Source organism: Mus caroli, unplaced genomic scaffold (genome assembly GCF_978045245.1).
Source record: "Mus caroli unplaced genomic scaffold, Mus_caroli_1 scaffold_5, whole genome shotgun sequence".
Lineage (NCBI taxonomy): Eukaryota > Metazoa > Chordata > Mammalia > Rodentia > Muridae > Mus > Mus caroli.
Window position 1 is genome coordinate 95,634,355 of NW_028227260.1, and position 21,738 is coordinate 95,656,092.

The 21,738-nt window shown below is 43.4% G+C and overlaps 1 protein-coding gene and 1 pseudogene across 2 annotated transcripts; one reads left to right on the forward strand and one right to left on the reverse strand.

Annotated features, from left to right (window-relative positions):
• The first annotated feature begins 627 nt into the window (after positions 1 to 627).
• Positions 628 to 1,010, forward strand: LOC147004712 (histone H2A-Bbd type 2/3-like; annotated as a pseudogene).
• A 5,826-nt stretch (positions 1,011 to 6,836) lies between these two features.
• On the reverse strand, positions 6,837 to 21,738 carry LOC147004713 (X-linked lymphocyte-regulated protein 3A). 2 transcript variants are annotated; one of them, XM_085837708.1, is made up of 8 exons: positions 21,648 to 21,738; positions 20,804 to 20,873; positions 19,853 to 19,887; positions 18,322 to 18,439; positions 10,550 to 10,649; positions 9,083 to 9,181; positions 7,018 to 7,113; positions 6,837 to 6,903 (listed from the first exon to the last, which is right to left on the reverse strand). In XM_085837708.1, the coding sequence occupies exons 1-8, from the start codon at positions 21,736 to 21,738 to the stop codon at positions 6,847 to 6,849; spliced, it is 666 nt and encodes a 221-aa protein (XP_085693834.1). In that variant the 3' UTR covers positions 6,837 to 6,846. The 2 variants fall into 2 exon arrangements, with proteins under 2 accessions (XP_085693834.1, XP_085693833.1); XM_085837707.1 differs by having other exon boundaries at positions 21,633 to 21,738.

The window sequence follows — 21,738 nt, forward strand, 5'->3', positions numbered from 1 at the left end:
AATGAGTAGGGGCTCTGAAAGCACCCTACAAGCCTAAATTGTGACATTCTCCATAGCACCACTGACTTGCTCACTTCCCAGAGGAAGGTTCCTTCAGCAGTCTAAGATAGCAAGGGGAACACAGGGTCCCTACTGAGGGCTGTCCAGGAGCCCAGGCTCTCACAGGTGAGCATCCTTGTGCTCACACACGCGAATGCGTGGATACACACACATAAACACACACATGCAGGCAGTGCATCATCCGTGGGAATTGGAGCACAAAAGTGGGCAGCAGCTGGGCAGGGGTGGCACATGCCTTTAATCCCTGTAATTGGGAGGCAGAGGCAGACAGATTTCTGAGTTCGAGGCCAGCCTGCTCTACAGAGTGAGTTCCAGGATAGCGAGAGCTACACAGAGAAACCCTGTCTCAAAAAACCAAAACCAAATCCAAAACCAAAACCAAAAACCAAAAAAAAAAAAAAAGAACTCAAAATAAACCAAAAAAAACCCAAAACAATACAAAACAGTGGGCTGCAACCAATGAGAGGTCTCTAAGATGCACAGCCAGACACAGTGTGGGACATGTTGGGCGTTCGGATCAGTGTCAAGGCCCAGCAGGCCAGCCAAGGCAGTCAGGTGGAGTCCAGCATGCCCAGGAGCAGAAGGAGCAGGCCTCGAGGGTGGTCGTCATCTTTGTCCTCTCACCATTCTTGCACCTCCAGAACCTGGCCGAACTGGTGAGTCTGGTGGAGCATCATCTATGGGAGAGCGACCAGGCCCCGCGGCTGAGCAAAACATTGCCCATCTTCCTGACCCCAGTCCTAGAGTTCCTGACTCACAGCCTGCTGGAGCTGGCAGGCAAGGAGACCTGAAGAAAAGGCGCCCAGAGGCTCATCACCCCGGAGCTGCTGGACATGGCTGTCTACAACAGTGTGCTGTTCAGCGAACTGTTCCAGTTCATCACCATCTCCCAGGTGGCCCAGCTCAGAGTGGTCTTCTTAGCCGTCATCATCATCATCTCTAGCTACTAACTACTAGCTGCTGCAGCTGCTCCTGCTCCTGCTCCTGCTCCTGCTGCCTCCACAGCCACTGCTGCTGCCTCCAACACCACTGCCCAGCTCTGGCTTGCTGACTGGCCGATCTGCCAACCCCATCTATGCATTGCACACCATCAATGAGTCCTTCCCACCCAATCTTGTCCACAGATAGGCCCTGCCTGGCTGGCCAGCATCGCCCCTTGCTTCTCCCAGTTGTGTTCTTATTAAAGCTTTAGTTTGAGGATAGCTTCTCTGACTTTTCCCTGTGGTCATGGGAAGGGGATGGGGGTGTTAGTGGGGTCTGAGGCTGAGGTGGGCCTACTTGAGGGAACACGTAGGGGAGAAGGGTGTTAGGTGCTGAGGTTCGGGTGGTCCAGAGGTTGGTTTATTCTAGCTTTTTCCTTGGGAATGAGGTGAGAGTAGAAGGTGGGTTCAAAGGTTAGTGGATGTAGATAGAGGAACATGGAGGGGAAGAGGGGTAGGTGCTGGGGTACGGGTGGCTCACTTGCTCTGTCCCCTAGTTTTTACTTTGGGCATCAGGTGGGAGCAGGGACAGAGGGGAGGCTGGCCTACTTGCAGGAACACAGTAGTGTTGGGTTGTAGGCGTGGAAGACAGGCTGGTTTGGGAGAGGTACACTGAATGGCTTGGAGGACCTCGGTGAGAGGGTACACAGGAGAGATGCCCTCTTGTCTCTGAACTGGTCTTGGCCAGCCTAGCTAGGTGGTTCAGAAAGTTCTTCTCATAGGAGATGACAAAACAGAGCCAGTCAGGTTCGACAGGCAGACATGGACAGCACAGCAACATGTGGGTCTGTGTTCATAGGTACCTCCATTGTCCATCTAAATAGGCCCACTTCTGTCAGTCTGTCTGTCTGTCTGTCTGTCTCTCACACATTTGTGCATGTGCATTGTATAAATGACATACAATCTAGAATCCATATATATGAAATTTGTTAGTTGGCTTACTTTACTTAACATGATTATCTATAGTGTCACTCAATGTTATTACTTTCATTCTTCTTTATTGTTGAATAAAAATAAGTTGTGTAAATAAGCCACAGTGTCTTCATTCATTCATTGATCTGTTGATAATCATGTAAGCTGATTCCCTATTTTGTCTATTGTAAATAAGGTTACAATAACCAGGAATGTATGTGTAGGTATCTCTGAAGTGTGACGACTTAGCAGGAAGATGGTATGACTGTGATAACAGGCATAGCGGTGAGGTCAGCTTTTCATGATCCTACAAACATGATTTTGATAATGACACTATTACACTGCCAAGAAAAGTTTCTGAGGATAATTGTAGTATCTAAATGTATTGTTACTGATGTGTATGTGCATGTGCCTGTTTATCAATAGGAATACCATTTGCATGCAGTGCCCATGGATGTCAAAAGAGGGAACTGATCCCCTGGGACTGGAAATACAAGTGATTATGAGCCAGCAGCTGTGGGTGCTGCTGGGGAGTGAAGCTGGCTCCTCTAAAAGGTCATCACGTGCTCTTAATCTCTTAATGTCTTAATCTGAGACATCACTTCAGTCCCCTGTTTCCCAGAAACCCTATTAATTCGCCCAGTATTTCATACATTATAGTGTATTTTCAAGATTTTTTCTTCCTCCCATCACCTCTCAAATCCAACCCAGCCAACTTTGTGTCCTGTTTTTAACCCATCCAGACACAGTAGTGCCGACTATATACAATCAGGTTTGTGGCCAGCCACTCACTAGAGCATATCAGACCTATCGTGGGCCAACACATGAAGAAAGCTAACTCTCCTTCTCCCAACAGCAGTCACTTAGCAATATCTCCTTACTTAGGCATGGATCTTCATGCCCACCAGGCCCCTCCAGGCTGTGATTTGGTCTGGCTTGAGATTAATGGGTGTAGTTCATGCTGTCACAATTGTTGTGAGTTTACTGGTGCAACATGCCTCTTATGTTTAGGACAGAGTTTCCTTCTAGTCATCCACTATCTCTGGATCTTATACTCTTTCTACCCTCGGCCCCCTGTCCTCCAAATTGTTACAAAATCTGGGTCCCATGGCAGAGAACCCAGGTTAGATTCCTAGTATATACATAGCAGTTTACAGCCATAGATGAGTCCAGTTACAGGGGGATCTGGCACACTCTTGAGGATTTGAGAGCCAACAGCCATGAGCATGCGACACAGGCATACATGCAGTCAAACCACTCACACTAAAAATCAGGTACAATAAAAATAAACAAGTGGGCCTAGGCAGAGCCTTCTAACAACCTAACCTAAAAGCACGTTGATACCCTGGTCAGAGTTTCCATCTCAGGTCATTTGCAGTGTGAGTACAGCAAAAGGTCTGATCCGCACACACACCAGAGTCCACTACTTTATGCCGACTCCAGCTCGTTCATGTTTCCAGGAAGCTTCACTTACATTTCTACACTAATAGGGCCGAGCCACGGCTGGTGGGCAGGTCCAACAGGTGCAGACGAGAGCTCAGTGAGAAGTAATAGTTCCCCCCTGACACAGATATCAGGCTGTGTGCAAACATCAACACTCTGGGACAATTTCACTGAAAACCTACTTCTGTGGAGGAGGGAAAGAACACTATCTGGTCTGTATCCCCTGCAAGGGCAAGTGTTGTAGGCCTGCGTCTCGTGGTCCATACTGTGCACTATGACAGATGTGCTGTCACTACATGGGGATGACTTTCAGCTGAGTGCCCAACCAGCCCAGCACCCTGGCATTATCTTGACCTAGTAATTATTTTTCTGTCATTTGTGAGCTGTAAAACTCACCAAATCAACACCTGTCACCTACTGCCAGTGACTTCACCTCTGAATATGCAGCATGACTGCTTTGTACAGCATAGTGTGTGACTGTGTGTGTGGTCTCTGTAGATGTTACCGCAAGCAGGGAAATGCTCAGCAAAGAGGTGAGAATAAAAACTCACCTTTTTGAGATGGACTTTGTCAGCTGGGATCAAACTTCAGGGGACCAGAGGCCAGGCTCTTTGTGGCTGGCAAATTCAACCCCGTATAAGTAGGAAAAGGGTTTCCTGGTGCACCACAATCTCCAGGCCACAAGGAAGCATAATTACACCAAAATGCCACCCAGGGCACATGTAATTTCTTCCAAGAAGATGGGTTCTGAGGCTAGGCTATCTGTGCTAGCTTTAGGGCTTCAGGAAGGATCCCTCATGGTCTGAGCCACACAGATAGCTTAGAGGTCATTTATGCTATTATTTATATTCAGTGCTGGTTGTGGCAGCATGGGTGAGCCTGTGCCTCTGCAGGTAGTATAACGTTCATTTAGACAATTAGGTATCTCCAGTCCTGGTTGTGGGAACTAGGGGCGGGGAGCCCCTGGTTGCACAGATAGCAAAAGGGTCATTTAGAATACTAGGTATTTCCAGACGTGGTTGTGGAAGATGTGGAGGCCCAACACATAACTCAGATGACCAGGCTTTTTTAACACTTCCAGTTTCCAGCTATTTGGACCCAAGGACAGGTTTTTACACCTTTTCCATTGAAACCAATACCCTGCTTGCTTAATAGTCCTGGTTTCCCTGGAGACCTGTGGGTGAAGTACCTTGATGCTGCCAGCAGAATGGGACACTGTGATAGGAGTCGTGGTGCGCCCAGGGAGGCAGACACTCATCTATCTACACATTTAGATGCTGCACAATGTAATAGTAAGGGTCACAGGGTATGTTCCTATGCATCATCAGGGTGGATAGAGAACAACAACAACAACTACAAAAATATCTGAGCTCATACTCCTAAGAAACAAATATGTACCAGGGAAGACATGGCTCAGCAGTGAAAAGCTTGCTGAACAGCCATGAGACTCTGAGTACAGAGCCCCAGAAACCTTTTAAAACCCTCAGCACAGGGGCGTTAGACACAGGTCAGTAGTTAAGAGCACTTGGGGCCCTTGTAGAAGACCTGAGTTCAAAACGCTGTACCCATCAAGTGGCCCACAGGAACTCTACCTCTAAGAGTCTGACACCCTCTGTGGGCATCTGAATGCATGAGCACATACAGACACACAGACAGACACATGCAGATCCACATAAATAAAATAACCAAAATAAAACTTTAAAGAAAAATCTCAGGACAGCAGTGAGTATTTGTACCAGCAGCACTAGGAGGCAGAGCCAGGTAGATCCCTAGAACCCAATGATCTAACACCCTAGCCCAGTTGATGAGCACCATGTTCAGAGAGAGAGGGGGGAGGGGGGGAGGGAGGGAGGGAGGGAGGGGGAGGGAGAGGAAGACAGAGAAGGAGAGATACAGAGACTGTTTCATAAAATAAACCAGGTATCAGAATTATCTCTGGCCCCTACATGCAAAGGTCCATGTGTGCAATCACACACACACACACACACACACACACACACACACACACACACAGAGTTGTGCCTATACACATGAAGGCATATACACAAGTACCACACACAAAAAGGAATATTTTCACACAAACACACACACACACACACACACACACACAGACCGAGACAGAGAGACAGAGAAATAAAATAGAATTCAACACTGGAGAAACACTTTGGACAGTATCCATATATGGTAAAGATAGGCAGAATATTTCAAGTAGGAGACATTCAAAGCGGTAATTATACAACATTATATTATGATTATTAATTATTATTAAAGAAATAATACTAAAGGCCCAGAGGGTCACAGGAAGTTTGCACAAAGGGGGAAGTTCTTTTAGAAAATGCAAACTTTAGACAGTAAAATGATCCCAGCAGGGAAGGCCTCATTTAGTCTGGAGGAATGCAATTCCACTTGGAGAAAATGGGGGAGGCTGAACACAGCCTGTTTTCAATGCTTCTACACAACAGGACACAATGAGACAAGTGGCCTGGACTACACTGGCCCCATGCAGGAACACAGGTGACAGCACACCTCCACATGGCATGGGGCCATTTGTGTCTGAGAAGGGGTGAAACGTCAGGGATGTCAGAAAGAGAATGCAATTAAATGATTCATCGCAACAAGTCTGAAACTATTTCATGTTTATTAAATCAAACGTTTTCAAGTAAGGATTTCCCAGGGCATACATACAGGAATTCACAGGACGCAAACTTTAACTATACAGGAGACCTCATATATAATATCCCTGATGATCCCATACTACATGCGCGATAAATTTCACAAACAAAACATTCTCAGTTACTCCTATGCTTACAAGTGAGGGAATTAATAAACCATGGCGAATTAAGCTGTATTCATGTTCAGAATCACCTCTTAGTGTGACAGACACATTTAATTGAAAGACCTTGTAAATGTTGTCTGCAAATGACATTTCCACCGATTCAAGCCACATTACACACATCTTTCTTACTGGGGAGGTTTGATGAATTCTACTATAACTATTAAGAGCACACTGCCTTTGGAGGCTGAAGGTCAGCTTCATAGGCTCCATCACTGAACACATTTCAGAGCAGAATGTAAAAGGAAGCCTGTATCATCTTTAATTATTTATCTGGACACGACAACCATACTCCCTTGCGTGCCTTCTAATTTGGGGAGACGATGTTCAGGTATGATAATCTACTGTATCAACACCAATGTGTGCTAACCAGTAATTACGATGCTACCAAGGAAAGCCTGCCATTTCTACCCGAGGGCTGTAGTTTCCTACAGACATTTTTGCACTGCTCTCACACAAATCCCAGGGTTTATTTGAGTTTTAACAGAAGGGGGCATCTGCAGGAACAGGAGGAAGACTGGAGAAGATCCAGGCACAGAAGCTGCAAACATCAGCACTAGCAGCTTCACCCAGAGTATTATACTGCTCCCCTCATATCGGCTTTTGTGCTCCAAAGTATTATGAGAATAACACATCCAGGAGAGACTGTGGAGTAGCAGCAGTCTTTTGCTGGTTCTGTTAAGTAATGAAAATATTAAATGGGTGTATAATAATAAATAATACGAAATAATAAATAGCACTCAGGGTTGGCCTTATCCCCATTTTCTATGGGAAAGGCTAGGTACTTACATGCAGCATCAGAAGTTTGATTTCCAAGGTGGCTATGAGACGTCTCAGCTCTTCAGCAATGGAATTTCCCCGAGAATCCCTCAGTAACTCCAGGTTCTGAAGCAAAGAACATGTGAGGAAATCAGCCCTGGTCATCTTGTCTTTCAAATGGGAACATCAACATTTCAAAGGAAGCAAATGTGGTAAAAGATGTGGTTTAATTACTCCAAAAATTACTCCAAAAGCAGCGAGCACCAACCCTATACAACATGAAGATCAAAATATCCACCAAAGTGATGCCAACATTGCCACTTCTCAACCCACTGCTGAATGGTCAAACCGTGAGGGATTAGCTATAGGAGTGGCCCAGGGGAACGGTCCTTGCCTACCATGTCTGAGAGTCTGGGATACCTCTCCACGCACAGCACAAATGAAAGCCAATGAAGCCAAGTGAAAACAGAGCATGAAGCATGAGCCCATTCTTTGCTACTCGCCCACTTCTTAGCAAGATGGAATAGCTTGTCCCTTACTATGACCACTGTGCACCAGGAACTTAAAACTCAAGGTTTCCACCCCCACATTCCCTTTAGCACTGAGTGAAACAGCACACACTACATCTATAGTCTGGCATTATAAAACTTTGCAGGATCTCTTCCATAATCTTGTTCAGTGACCACAGAAACTGGAACAACACAGAGATCTTAACATTGGAATGGGTGAGCAAGTTTCTGGGCCACTGAGAACTCAAGGAATGATATTTCAGCAGGAACACACACTGGCCCCTAATCCCCGCCCAGTGTGTGTGTGCGTGTGTGTGTGTGTGTGTGTTTGGGTGGGGGGTTTTTTGTAGGAGACAGGCATTAAGAAAGCAAGGATAAATTCTGTCAACGAGGTTGTTTTGGGTCATCTGAATTACTCTGGATGAACAAAATTTTAAGTGCAACTTGAAAAAGCCAGTTCACATTGAGTCTGAAACAAAAGTAGAGCGTCCAGTATTTAATTATCTTGTAGAGAGCTACAAACCTGAAGACAGCATAGGACAATCAACGTGCCTAGCAAGTACTTACAGAGACTATTATGTAGGATAACCCTCAATTCACAATCTCTCTGACTTCCACTTACTTACGTACTGAGTGCTATACCTGGGAGCTGTCTTATGATTCGATTGGCCATATGAAGCCATGTTTCAGTCCTACAATGATAGGAAATGTAAATGGACTGAGCAAGTAAAGTGAGTGCAAATATTGTTGTCACTAGTCTGCTTAAAAATGGAATGAGAGGGTCTGGGAAGACAGCTGCAGTGTGTAAAAGTAATTCTTGGGGGGTAAGAATGCAGCAGTAATGGAGGTACTTGCTCCATCAGCATAGAAAGGCAACGTTAGCTCTTCAGCATACATAGTAAAAGTCAGGCATGATGACACATCGACCTGTGGCAGCAAAGGACCTGCTGAGCAGCCAGCCAGCCTAGCCATAGTTCCAGGTCCAGTGAGTCATCCTGTTTCAAATGGGTATCATGGGAGTCCCGCACAGTGGTGCACACCTTTCATCGCAGCACTCAGGAAGCAGAGGCAGGCAGGCAAATCTCTTGTGAGTTTGAGTCCAGAGTGGTCTACATAGTAAGTTCAGGACAGCCAGAGCTACACAGTGAGACCCTGTGTCAAAATCAAAACCAAACAAACCAAAATCTAGAGGTAAGAAAAAAAGATATGATGAAGTGTGTCTGTAAGAGTTGTCTTCCAACATCTACACACCCATGCATAGACAAGTACGCATGTGTGCATGTGTGCACATACATACCCAATGAAAAAATGCACTGTGACCCAAGACGGGATGAGCTGAAGAGCATTAGTGCCCTGTACAATATGAGCAGCTCCAGATGAGATTACCACGGCAGCACATCCAGCTTTGAATGATTCTCCCAACCATGAGTGAATGGGAAAATTAGAAACTGACTCTGTACTGAGGGTTACATGGAGCATGAGGAAATGGTGGACGGGGTTTGCAGGTAACTTTCATAAGCTGTTATCCAAAGCACAGAGAGAATGCCAGCATATACAGTGTCCCCTGGAGAGGTTGTTCAACACACCTCCAAGTAGTCTTCACACAGTGATTTAAATTCCTCCATTCTGTTCTTCTGAAGAGCGAGAGATTCATGAATAAACTTCTGTTGCTCCATAAACATATTCTACAAACAAAGGCAGTGTAAGATGTAAGAATAAGCCGCGGGGGGGGGGGGGGAACAGGAAGCTTATAAAAGGAAATTTTGTATTGTATTTATGCAAAACAGATGGAGTGAAAACATTTACATTCTTTTTAATTAAAACAGTGACCACATTTACAGAAGTATCCTAATAGTAAAATAATGACCTTCATTATGTGAAGGTCACTCATTTAATGTGAAGGGTTCCTATTTAAGAGGACTCAAAACACTGCTATTAGTTCCTGTAGATTTGAAAACCTACCTACTAGAGGCCTTCAAATGTGCTGGACTCTCTGTATTTTTAGAACCTACCTTGAGTTATCCCCATCATTTGTCACTCCTCCACATAAGGACACGCTCCACTTTGGCCTTTCCAGTAAGAGTAGACCACACAGTGCCACACTAACAGGGTTATATTCTTTAAGACTGACTTCAGACACTCCCCTGTACCAATATAAGGATACACATCTAAAACAAATCTTTGAAAAAATTCTTTCAGATACATATGGACTTCTTCCCTCCTTCCACACCCAGGAAACTAAGGCACAGATGTAAATTATTTTTCTGAGTTAGCATAACTAGCAAGAAACTGGACGGTGACAGCCATCCACTTGGTGGGATTCCAGAGTCCATGCTCCTGACCTGAGCTGGGCTGGACAGCATCTCCATACCCCTCAGTAGTCCCCCTTCTGCTTCCCCACCTTTGGAAGTCAGAATCCCCAGGGAGCAGATCCATCCTCCACCAGGAAGAAAGGACCCCCCCCCCCAGACAGCACTGAGTCCAGTTACCTGCCCCCCAAAGTCCATTCTCATCTCCAGGCTAAAGGTGACTCAGTCACCATCACAGTTCCATCACTGCATGGGAACCTTTCCCTCTTCTCCTCTGGGACAGGGCCGGACTGAACTCCAACCACACTGGCAGCTAAGTCTCCACCTGCCCCTCCACAGCCCCATGAACTGCTCTCACTCAACATCCCTGATCACTGTTTCAGAAGGCTACGTGTAGCCCTCCTACTCTTTGGCATCAGCACTGTTTAGATCCTGAAGTGTCCCCTCTCAGGATACAATCCTGTACTTCCTCCTGCACTCTGCAGACAGTACCTGCTCATCCCCCCACGCCTGTACCATGCAGGCTCCTAACCCATCATTACCCTTGTCATCTTCCCACAGAAGGGAAACAAAAATAAACCAAGTCATGGAGGATGGCCAGTCTCTCCCCTCCACATCAACCACCCTCCTGGTCTCCCAGAGCTCATGTCCTGTCCCTTCCCTCCAGACCTGCTGCAGGAAGCCTCTGTTGCTACCTCTGAGGCTGACGAAATGGACTCCTTTCAAGCTAAGCCTGATACTCACAGAGAGTTTTTCAGCCTGTGTCTTGAGTTTTAATGCATTCGAAGTTAACTTCCTACTCAAATTTGTAAAGTGAAGAGAATAGTCCTGACAAAGTTTCTGCCTGTAAAAGACAACAGTGAACACTGTGATATTCCTTCTCGACATGAAGAAAGCACATTCAAACACAGCACGACTGACTTAACTTCACTAAATGCAATACTGGAAAAGGACATCTAAAATATCCTGACAGGAAAATGGAAAATGAGGTGGATTAGTTCCCACCACACTAATAGCATCTGTTCTTCCTTGGCCGAGACAGGAGTCACTTCACAGCTCTTAGTGCTAGAAAACTCAGGTGTGTTTTACTAGCATTCCACAAGCATTAGTCTCTCTGACGAGCCCAACCCCTGCTTTATTTTCTCATTATGAAGATAGGTCCAATGAACATGCACACCCAGGACAATCAGAGACTTCTGTATGCGCCTACCCACTCTTCGTCACTGTACCCGTGAGGATTTCAGGATACCTGTATGGTGAACAGGGCTCCGGAAACCTGTACAACATTGGAGGCTAGAGATTTTCATCTCATTTCACACTGAAGAGATGAAGGACTCCAGGATGAATGATTTGAGGATTTGAAGCTCAATGCACCCAACACTTTCACCCAACGCACACACATCACTTACTGTTACACTGATTCAACTGCCCTGTGTCAAAAAGGTGTCAAAACAAATCCTTAAACAAATCCTTAAAGAAAAACACGATAACATAATCAAACAGGTAGAAGTCCTTACAGAAAAACAGGAAAACACATCCAAACAGATGATGGAAATGAACAAAACCATACTAGACCTAAAAAGGGAAGTAGACACAATAAAGAAAACCCAAAATGAGGCAACACTGGAGATAGAAACCCTAGGAAAGAAATCTGGAACCATAGATACGAGCATCAGCAACAGAATACAAGAGATGGAAGAGAGAATCTCAGGTGCAGAAGATTCCATAGAGAACATCGGCACAACAATCAAGGAAAATGTAAAATGCAAAAAGATCCTAACTCAAAACATCCAAGAAATACAGGACGCAATGAGAAGACCAAACCTACGGATAATAGGAGTGGATGAGAATGAAGATTTTCAACTCAAAGGACCAGCAAACATCTTCAACAAAATTATAGAAGAAAACTTCCCAAATTTAAAGAAAGAGATGCCCATGAACATACAAGAAGCCTACAGAACTCCAAATAGACTGGACCAGAAAAGAAATATCTCCCGACACATTATAATCAGAGCAACAAATGCTCTAAATAAAGATAGAATACTAAAAGCAGTAAGAGAAAAAGGCCAAGTAACATATAAAGGCAAGCCTATCAGAATTACACCAGATTTTTCACCAGAGACTATGAAAGCCAGAAGATCCTGGACGGATGTTATACAGACACTAAAAGAACACAAATTCCAGCCCAGGCTACTATACCCAGCCAAACTCTCAATTAACATAGATGGAGAAACCAAAGTATTCCACGACAAAACCAAATTCACACATTATCTCTCCACGAATCCAGCCCTTCAAAGGATAATAACAGAAAAAAACCAATACAAGGACAGGAACCACGCCCTAGAAACAACAAGAAGGTAATCCCTCAACAAACCTAAAAGAAGACAGCCACAAGAACAAAATGCCAACTTTAACAACAAAAATAACAGGAAACAACAATTACTTTTCCTTAATATCTCTTAATATCAATGGACTCAACTCCCCGATAAAAAGACATAGACTAACAAACTGGCTACACAAACAAGACCCAACATTTTGCTGCTTACAGGAAACTCATCTCAGAGAAAAGGATAGACACTACCTCAGAATGAAAGGCTGGAAAACAATTTTCCAAGCAAATGGCATGAAGAAACAAGCTGGAGTAGCCATTCTAATATCTGATAAGATTGACTTCCAACCCAAAGTCATTAAAAAAGACAGGGAGGGACACTTCATACTCATCAAAGGTAAAATCCTCCAAGACGAATTATCAATCCTGAATATCTATGCTCCAAATACAAAGGCAGCCACATTCATTAAAGAAACTTTAGTAAAGCTCAAAGCACACATTGCACCTCATACAATAATAGTGGGAGACTTCAACACACCACTTTCACCAATGGACAGATCATGGAAACAGAAACTAAACAGGGACACAGTGAAACTAAGAGAAATTATGAATCAAATGGATCTGGCAGATATCTACAGAACATTCTATCCTAAAACAAAAGGATATACCTTCTTCTCAGCACCTCATGGTACCTTCTCCAAAATTGACCACATAATTGGTCACAAAGCAGGCCTCAACAGATATAAAAATATTGAAATTGTCCCATGCATCCTATCAGATCACCATGGCCTAAGGCTGATCTTCAATAACAAAATAAATAATAGAAAGCCAACCTTCACGTGGAAACTGAACAACACTCTTCTCAATGATACCTTGGTCAAGGAAGGAATTAAGAAAGAAATTAAGGACTTTTTAGAGTTCAATGAAAATGAAGCCACAACATACCCAAACTTATGGGACGCAATGAAAGCATTTCTAAGAGGAAAACTCATAGCTCTGAGTGCCTCCAAAAGGAAACTAGAGAGAGCACACATTAGCAGCTTGACAACACACCTAAAAGCACTAGAATAAAAGGAAGCAAATTCACCCAAGAGGAGTAGACGGCAGGAAATAATCAAACTCAGGGGTGAAATCAACCAAGTGGAAACAAGAAAAACTATTCAAAGAATCAACCAATCAAGGAGCTGGTTCTTTGAGAAAATCAACAAGATAGATAAACCCTTAGCCAGACTCACTAGAGGGCACAGGGAAAGCATCCTAATTAACAAAATCAGAAATGAAAAAGGAGACATAACAACAGATCCTGAAGACATCCAAAACACCATCAGATCCTTCTACCAAAGGCTATACTCAACAAAAATGGAGAACCTGGATGAAATGGTGAAGTTCCTAGACAGATACCAGGTACCAAAGTTGAATCAAGATCAGGTTAATGATCTAAACAGCCCTATATCCCCCAAAGAAATAGAAGCAGTCATTAATAGTCTCCCAACTAAAAAAAGCCCAGGACCAGATGGGTTTAGTGCAGAGTTCTATCAGACCTTCAAAGAAGATCTAATCCCAGTTCTTCACAAACTATTCCACAAAATAGAAACAGAAGGTACTCTACCCAACTCATTCTATGAAGCCACAATTACTCTGATACCTAAACCACAAAAAGACCCAACAAAGATAGAAAACTTCAGACCAATATCCCTTATGAATATTGATGCAAAAATCCTCAATAAACTTCTTGCTAACCGAATCCAAGAACACATCAAAACAATCATCCATCCTGACCAAGTAGGTTTCATCCCAGGGATGCAGGGATGGTTCAATATACGGAAATCCATCAACGTAATCCAGTATATAAACAAACTCAAAGACAAAAACCACATGGTCATCTCGTTAGATGCGGAAAAAGCATTTGACAAGATCCAACACCCATTCATGATAAAAGTCTTGGAAAGATCAGGAATTCAAGGCCCATACCTAAACATGATAAAAGCAATCTACAGCAAACCAGTAGCCAACATCAAAGTAAATGGTGAGAAGCTTGAAGCAATCCCTCTAAAATCAGGGACTAGACAAGGCTGTCCACTTTCTCCATACCTATTCAACATTGTACTTGAAGTCCTAGCCAGAGCAATTCGACAACAAAAGGAGATCAAAGGGATACAAATTGGAAAAGATGAAGTCAAAATATCACTTTTTGCAGATGATATGATAGTATATATAAGGGACCCTAAAAATTCCACCAGAGAACTCCTAAGCCTGATAAACAGCTTCGGTGAAGTAGCTGGATATAAAATTAACTCAAACAAATCAATGGCCTTTCTCTACACAAAGAATAAACAGGCTGAGAAAGAAATTAGGGAAACAACACCCTTCTCAATAGTCACAAATAATATAAAATATCTTGGCGTGACTCTAACTAAGGAAGTGAAAGATCTGTATAATAAAAACTTCAAGTCTCTGAAGAAAGAAATTATAGAAGATCTCAGAAGATGGAAAGATCTCCCATGCTCATGGATTGGCAGGATCAACATTGTAAAAATGGCTATCTTGCCAAAAGCAATCTACAGATTCAATGCAATCCCCATCAAAATTCCAAATCAATTCTTCAACGAATTAGAAAGTGCAATCTGCAAATTCATCTGGAATGACAAAAAACCTAGGATAGCAAAAACTCTTCTCAAGGATAAAAGAACCTCTGGTGGAATCACCATGCCGGACCTAAAGCTCTACTACAGAGCAATTGTGATAAAAACTGCATGGTACTGGTATAGTGACAGACAAATAGACCAATGGAATAGAATTGAAGACCCAGAAATGAACCCACACACCTACGGTCACTTGATCTTCGACAAGGGAGCTAAAAACATCCAGTGGAAGAAAGACAGCATTTTCAACAAATGGTGCTGGCACAACTGGTTGTTAACATGTAGAAGAATGCGAATCGATCCATTCCTATCTCCTTGTACTAAGGTCAAGTCTAAGTGGATCAAGGAACTTCACATAAAACCAGAGACACTGAAACTTATAGAGGAGAAAGTGGGGAAAAGCCTTGAAGATATGGGCACAGGGGAAAAATTCCTGAATAGAACAGTAATGGCTTGTGCTGTAAGATCGAGAATTGACAAGTGGGACCTCATGAAACTACAAAGCTTCTGCAAGGCTAAAGACACCATCAATAAGACAAAAAAACCACCAACAGATTGGGAAAGGATCTTCACCTATCCTAAATCAGATAAGGGACTAATATCCAATATATATAAAGAACTCAAGAAGGTGGACTCCAGAAAGTCAAATAACCCCATTAAAAAATGGGGCTCAGAACTGAACAAAGAATTCTCACCTGAGGAATACCGAATGGCAGAGAAGCACCTGAAAAAATGTTCAACATCCTTAATCATCAGGGAAATGCAAATCAAAACAACCCTGAGATTCCACCTCACACCAGTCAGAATGGCTAAGATCAAAAATTCAGGTGACAGCAGATGCTGGCGAGGATGTGGAGAAAGAGGAACACTCCTCCATTGTTGGTGGGATTGTAAGCTTGTACAACCACTCTGGAAATCAGTCTGGCGGTTCCTCAGAAAATTGGACATAGTACTACCGGAGGATCCAGCAATACCTCTCCTGGGCATATATCCAGAAGATGTCCCAACCGGTAAAAAGGACACATGCTCCACTATGTTCATAGCAGCCCTATTTATAATAGCCAGAAGCTGGAAAGAACCCAGATGTCCCTCAACAGAGGAATGGATACAGAAATTATGGTACATTTACACAATGGAGTACTACTCAGCTATTAAAAAGAATGAATTTATGAAATTCCTAGCCAAATGGATGGACCTGGAGGGCATCATCTTGAGTGAAGTAACACAATCACAAAAGAACTCACACAATATGTATTCATTGATAAGTGGATATTAGCCCAAAACTTAGGATACCCAAGATATAAGATACAATTTGATAAACGCATGAAACTCAAGAAGAATGAAGACCAAAGTGTGGACACTGTGCACCTTCTTAGAATTGGGAACAAAACACCCAGGGAAGGAGTTACAGAGACAAAGTTCGTAGCTGTGATGAAAGGATGGACCATTTAGAGACTGCTGTATCCAGGGATCCGTCCCATAATCAGCTTCTAAACGCTGACACCATTGCATACAGTAGCAAGATTTTGCTGAAAGGACCCAAATATAGCTGTCTCTTGTGAGATGATGCCGGGGCCCAGCAAACACAGGAGTGGATGTTCACAGTCAGCTATTGGATGTATCACAGGGCTCCCAATGGAGAAGCTAGAGAAAGTACCCAAGGAGCTAAAGGGATCTGCAACCCTATTGTTGGAACAACATAATGTACTAACCAGAACCCTGGAGCTCTTGTCTCTAGCTGCATATGTATCGAAAGATGGCCTAGTCAGCCATCAATGGAAAGAGAGGCCCATTGGACTTGCAAACTTTATATGCCCCAATATAGGGGAATGCCAGGGCCAAAAGAATGGGAATGGGTGGATAGGGAAGTGGGGGGGCGCTATGGGGGACTTTTGGGATAGCATTGGAAACGTAATTGAGGAAAATATGTAATAAAAATATTAAAAAAAAAATAAAAAAAAAATAAAGTTATTTAGACCTTGGGGATGAATAAGAATGTAAGGGTTGAGGCTTACTAGTGATGTGCTTGTGTGTCAAGTTGACAAGGGGTCAATTGTACTGGCTAATTTTGTGTCAACTTGACACAGGTTGGAGTTATCACAGAGAAAGGAGTTTCAGTTGAGGAAATGCCTCCATGAGATCCAACTGTAAGGCATTTTCTCAATTAGTGATCAAGGGGGAAAGGCCCCTTGTGGGTGGGACCATCTCTGGGCTGGTAGTCTTGGTTTCTATAAAAGAGCAGGCTGACAAGCCAGGGGAAGCAAGCCAGTAAGGAACATCCCTCCGTGGACTCTGCATCAGCTCCTGCTTTCTGACCTGCTTGAGTTCCAGTCCTGACTTCCTTCAGTGATGAACAGCAGTATGGAAGTGTAAGCTGAATAAATCCTTTCCTCCCCAACTGCTTCTTGGTCATGATGTTTATGTAGGAATAGAAACCCTGACTAAGACAGTACTTGTTCCAATTCTGTGTCCCTGAGCCTGGCTGGACTCTGCTCCCTGCAATCAAATTCTCAAATAAGTGGCTGGTAAATATTCACCTCAGACTCCTCTTTGGATAGCACTAAACAAAAGCAGTCAATACTTAAGTTATATTTTCCTTTATCTGATTATTTGTTTTATTGATATAATAAAAAAAATCAAAACTTCCACATGTAACATTATAGGGTTTATTGCATGTCAGGGGTCATTGTTTTGGTTTATGTCTTTTGAAAATAAAAGAACTGTCTGTAGTAAAAAAAAAAAAAAAAAGAATGGGAATGGGTGGGTAGGGAAGTGGGGGGCGCTATGGGGGACTTTTGGGATAGTATTGGAAATGTAATTGAGGAAAATATGTAATAAAAAAAATAAATAAAAAAATAAATAAAAAAAATAATAATAAAAAAAAAAAAAAAAGAAATTTACCAAGAGACTATGCCGGGGCCTGGCAAACACAGAAGTGGATGCTCACAGTCAGCTAGTGAATGGATCACAGGGCCCCCAATGGAGGAGCTGGAGAAAGTACCCAAGGAGCTGAAGGGATCCGCAACCCTATGGGTGGAACAACATTATAAACTAACCAGTACCCCTGAGCTCTTGACTCTAGCTGCATATGTATCAAAAGATGGCCTAGTCGGCCATCACTGGAAAGAGAGGCCCATTGGACATGCAAACTTTATATGCCCCAGTACAGGGGAACGCCAGGGCCAAAAAAATGGGAATGGGTGGGTAGGGAAGTGGGGGGGGGGAGGGTATGGGGGACTTTTGGGATAGCATTGGAAATGTAATTGAGGAAAAGATGTAATAAAAAAATTTAAAAAATAAAAAAAAAAAAACAAAAAGGTGTCAAAACATCTTAATTCATCCTTAGGAAACACAGTTGACTGACTTCAGTTACAACGGGAGGGTATAAGACAAAACAAAGTCTGTTCTACAGAAAAAACCAAGGCAAGTTCACTTGCCAAATAAGTTTCTAGCCAGTGGGGACACTGGCTATTCCCCCTTCATTGTGCTCACAAACCAACTGTCAACAGCTCTGGGATCAAAGTGACAAGAAGCAACAACCCTACCTCTCTTCACACTGGGTTTTCAGAACATCCTTAATTTTGACCTCCATGGCACAGAAAGATGAGTTCATGATCCTTGAGAATCTTTCTCTGTTTTCCTGAAGAACTTTGTTAGTTGGCTCTGTAAGGGGACATAATCTTGGAGGCATTACTGTGAAGGTCCCTCCAGGGTACTGGAAAGACACTTGTTATCAATAGGTGGATATGATCTGAAGATGCAAAGGTTATTTGCCTCCTTTCTTTCAGTCAAAATTTCAGTGGCTCTGACCTGACCATGAAATTGGACAGTTGGACTTCAGTGTCTAGATATTACATACAAAACATAACAGAGGGGACTTAACAAGACTTACAAAAAGCTTATCAAATCACTGTGTAATTTCTTTACTAGATGCCATTTATAAAGTATGAATGTAATCAATGTACTAAGCGTGTTTCATTTCTAGAACATGCTAGGAGGAACTGTTGGGCTGCTTGATGCAAAACACAAATGTCCATTTACAACAATCTCCAAAGGCTCAGAGATCACTGGACAGTGAGAGGAAAAATACAGTAACCATTGTAGCCCTAGAGGCTATTTGACAAATTTGATAAGGTAGAATCCTGAATATATATATATATATATATATATATATATATATATATATATATTTGGATTTTCGAGACACGGTTTCTCTGTGTAGCTCTGCCTGTCCTGGAACTCACTCTGTAGACCAAGCTGGCCTCGAACTCAGAAATCCACCTGTCTCTGCCTCCTGAGTGCTGTGATTAAAGGCTTGTGCCACCACGCCCGGCTACATCCTGAATAATTTAAAGGGAGACATGACTCATGGAAAAATCTGTGGTATTGGAGATGGAACCCAGAGGCCTGAACAATATGAGGCAATGCCCTCCACCCGACTACAGCCCTATCCTGAGGTTCTGAATAGTTTCTAGATGTAACTCTCCATCAGAAAAGCCGGCAGACCTCCCAGCTTGTTCTTGGGTTGGTAAGTTTTGTTTAACAGTTCATGTGACTAACATCTGACAGCAATTTAAAGCAGGACTCGACTGATCATACTAGGGCCACAGGCTAACAGCACTGACTTCAGCTTTCCACTTCAGGTGCTATCTTTTTGCACTGTAAATTGTGGGCAGCTATTTAACCAGGATTGACCCTCTTCAAGCACTGTGCCCCCCTCCCAACCAAATATAGAAAAACAGGACTAGAATACAAATGAGAGAAGTAAAATGTGGTATCAACAACAGATGCATCACTTGTGTGAATCAAAAACTGGGAGACGGATACTTTCATCCAATTTTTAAATCTCTCTCAGTGAGTAGGCATGAATAGTCACACTGCAGGTGCCATGATCTTCACATGGACAATTGAGGTCAAGTAGAGACTTGGTGAGCTAATAAATACTATTTTGACACTGTGTGTTTGAGAACAGGGCAGTAAGCCCACTTCTCTTCTCTGCCAAGTGACAACTCCCTTGCCTTGCATTTCTTTGGCTCAAATAAATTTCTCAAATTCGAATTGTCTCCTAGAACATACCTTCGAATTCTTGGAACAAATCCTGTTTTTCCTTCCTGCAAAGAAATCACATTAACTCTTTAATTCAATGTATACAGAAGGCCAACTTTGTTGCATGAGCAGGGAAGTAGAGTGTGCCCCACACAGCCTCTATACAGTTCACAGTTCAAGAGCAGACACTGATTCTTCTAGATTTCTCTGTATGCAACAGAAATTCATGTGTATAAGTGTGCAGCCATCAGAGGTAGTAATGTATATGTGTGTATGTGTGTATGTGTGGAGGGGCTCCTCTTCTACCAATTTCCACCTTATTCCTGAAAGACAAGTTCTGTGACAGAACTTGTAGTTAGCTGGTAGCATGAGATTTTCATTTTGTAACACACTGAACATCTGATGGACTGCAGGACGAATGTGTTGGGGCCTTTAAACTCAATGCATCCAGGACTACCCTGTGATTCACACACCTTACCCACGACTGCATTAGTTTGTTTGTTTGTTTGTTTGTTTATATCTCAGTTTATTTTTGGTAGGTTGGCATGCAGAAAGAAGTTCTCTGCCACACCTCAGCCCTCAGTGCTGGGCTTCGAAGGTATTAAGTGGCCACCGTGTGGCCTTTTCTGTTGGGGCTGAGGATATGATCTCAGATTCTCCGGTTTGTACATACAGCACCATTTCACTGAGCCATTTTTCCAGCCTGACGATTCTAAATATATTATATGAGTGGGAACAAAGAAAGAAAGGAAAAAAGGGAGGGAGGGAGGGAGGGAGAGAGAGAGACAGAAAGAAGGAAGGAAGGAAGGAAGGAAGGAAGGAAGGAAGGAAGGAAGGAAGGAAGGAAGGAAGGAAGGAAGGAAGGAAAGAGAGAAATAAGGAAGGAAGGAAGGAAGGAAGGAAGGAGAGAGAGAGAGAGAGAGAGAGAGAGAGAGAGAGAGAGAGAGAGAGAGAGAGAGAGAGAGAGAGAAAGGTGATCACCTGGCCTGTTGCCTCTCTGTTCCTGAGGAAATAATGTCCTCCCTACCAGCATCAAGGACTTCTCTGTTAGCTGTATTTAAAGACAAAGAGGAAAAATGTTTTGAGACAAAGTGAGCGGCTCCCATCATCTCCCATTGAAAACTGATTCACTGTGGGGTTTCTAGAGCCAATAGCCACCTACAGTAACTTACACTTTTAAAGTAAGTCATGCATTCCCATTATTATCCATCCATGCATGCAAGCACACACAAGCACGTGCAGGCACAGAGTGAGTGAGGGTGGGCACAAAAAGCATGCACAGACAGAGAGGGAGGGAGACAGACAGACAGACAGAGAGAGAGAGAGACAGACAGAGAGATACAGACATACAGACAGAGAGAGAAAGAATATCACACAGAAGTACAGACACATGCACAGACACACACAAAATTCATTAGGCTTGAGTGATTCTTGGACCAGATGTTACAGGCATCTGCACATGTCCTTCCACATGTGACCCATGTGCTCCCAGAGAGGCACACTGCATATTGCCTGCAAAGTACTGTCTTATGAGCCTTGCAGGATTCTTGTGTGGTGGGAATTTCAGGTGGTGAAAGTTGAAGCCACAAGCAAGCTTGAACAACAGTTAATAGCATCTGAACCTCCCCCCACTAGTCCAAGTAGGAAATGTCCATGCACCACCACATCCACTCAGTGTGCCACCTGCCAAGGGATTTTAGGATGTCTGCTGGGGGTGGACACAGCCTTCTGGCAGCCCCTCTGGTTTGTTTGTGTGTGGGTTTTTCATGATGCTGTTTTGGTTTTGTTGTTGTCCTCTTCTGTTTTTTACCTGCAGCGACTGCACCTGGGTTCTGGCTGTCATCTGAGGAGAGATTTGGATCCATCCTTGGGTGCCTGCCAGCAGTGTCAGTGGCCTTCCTTTCCCTGCTTGACAT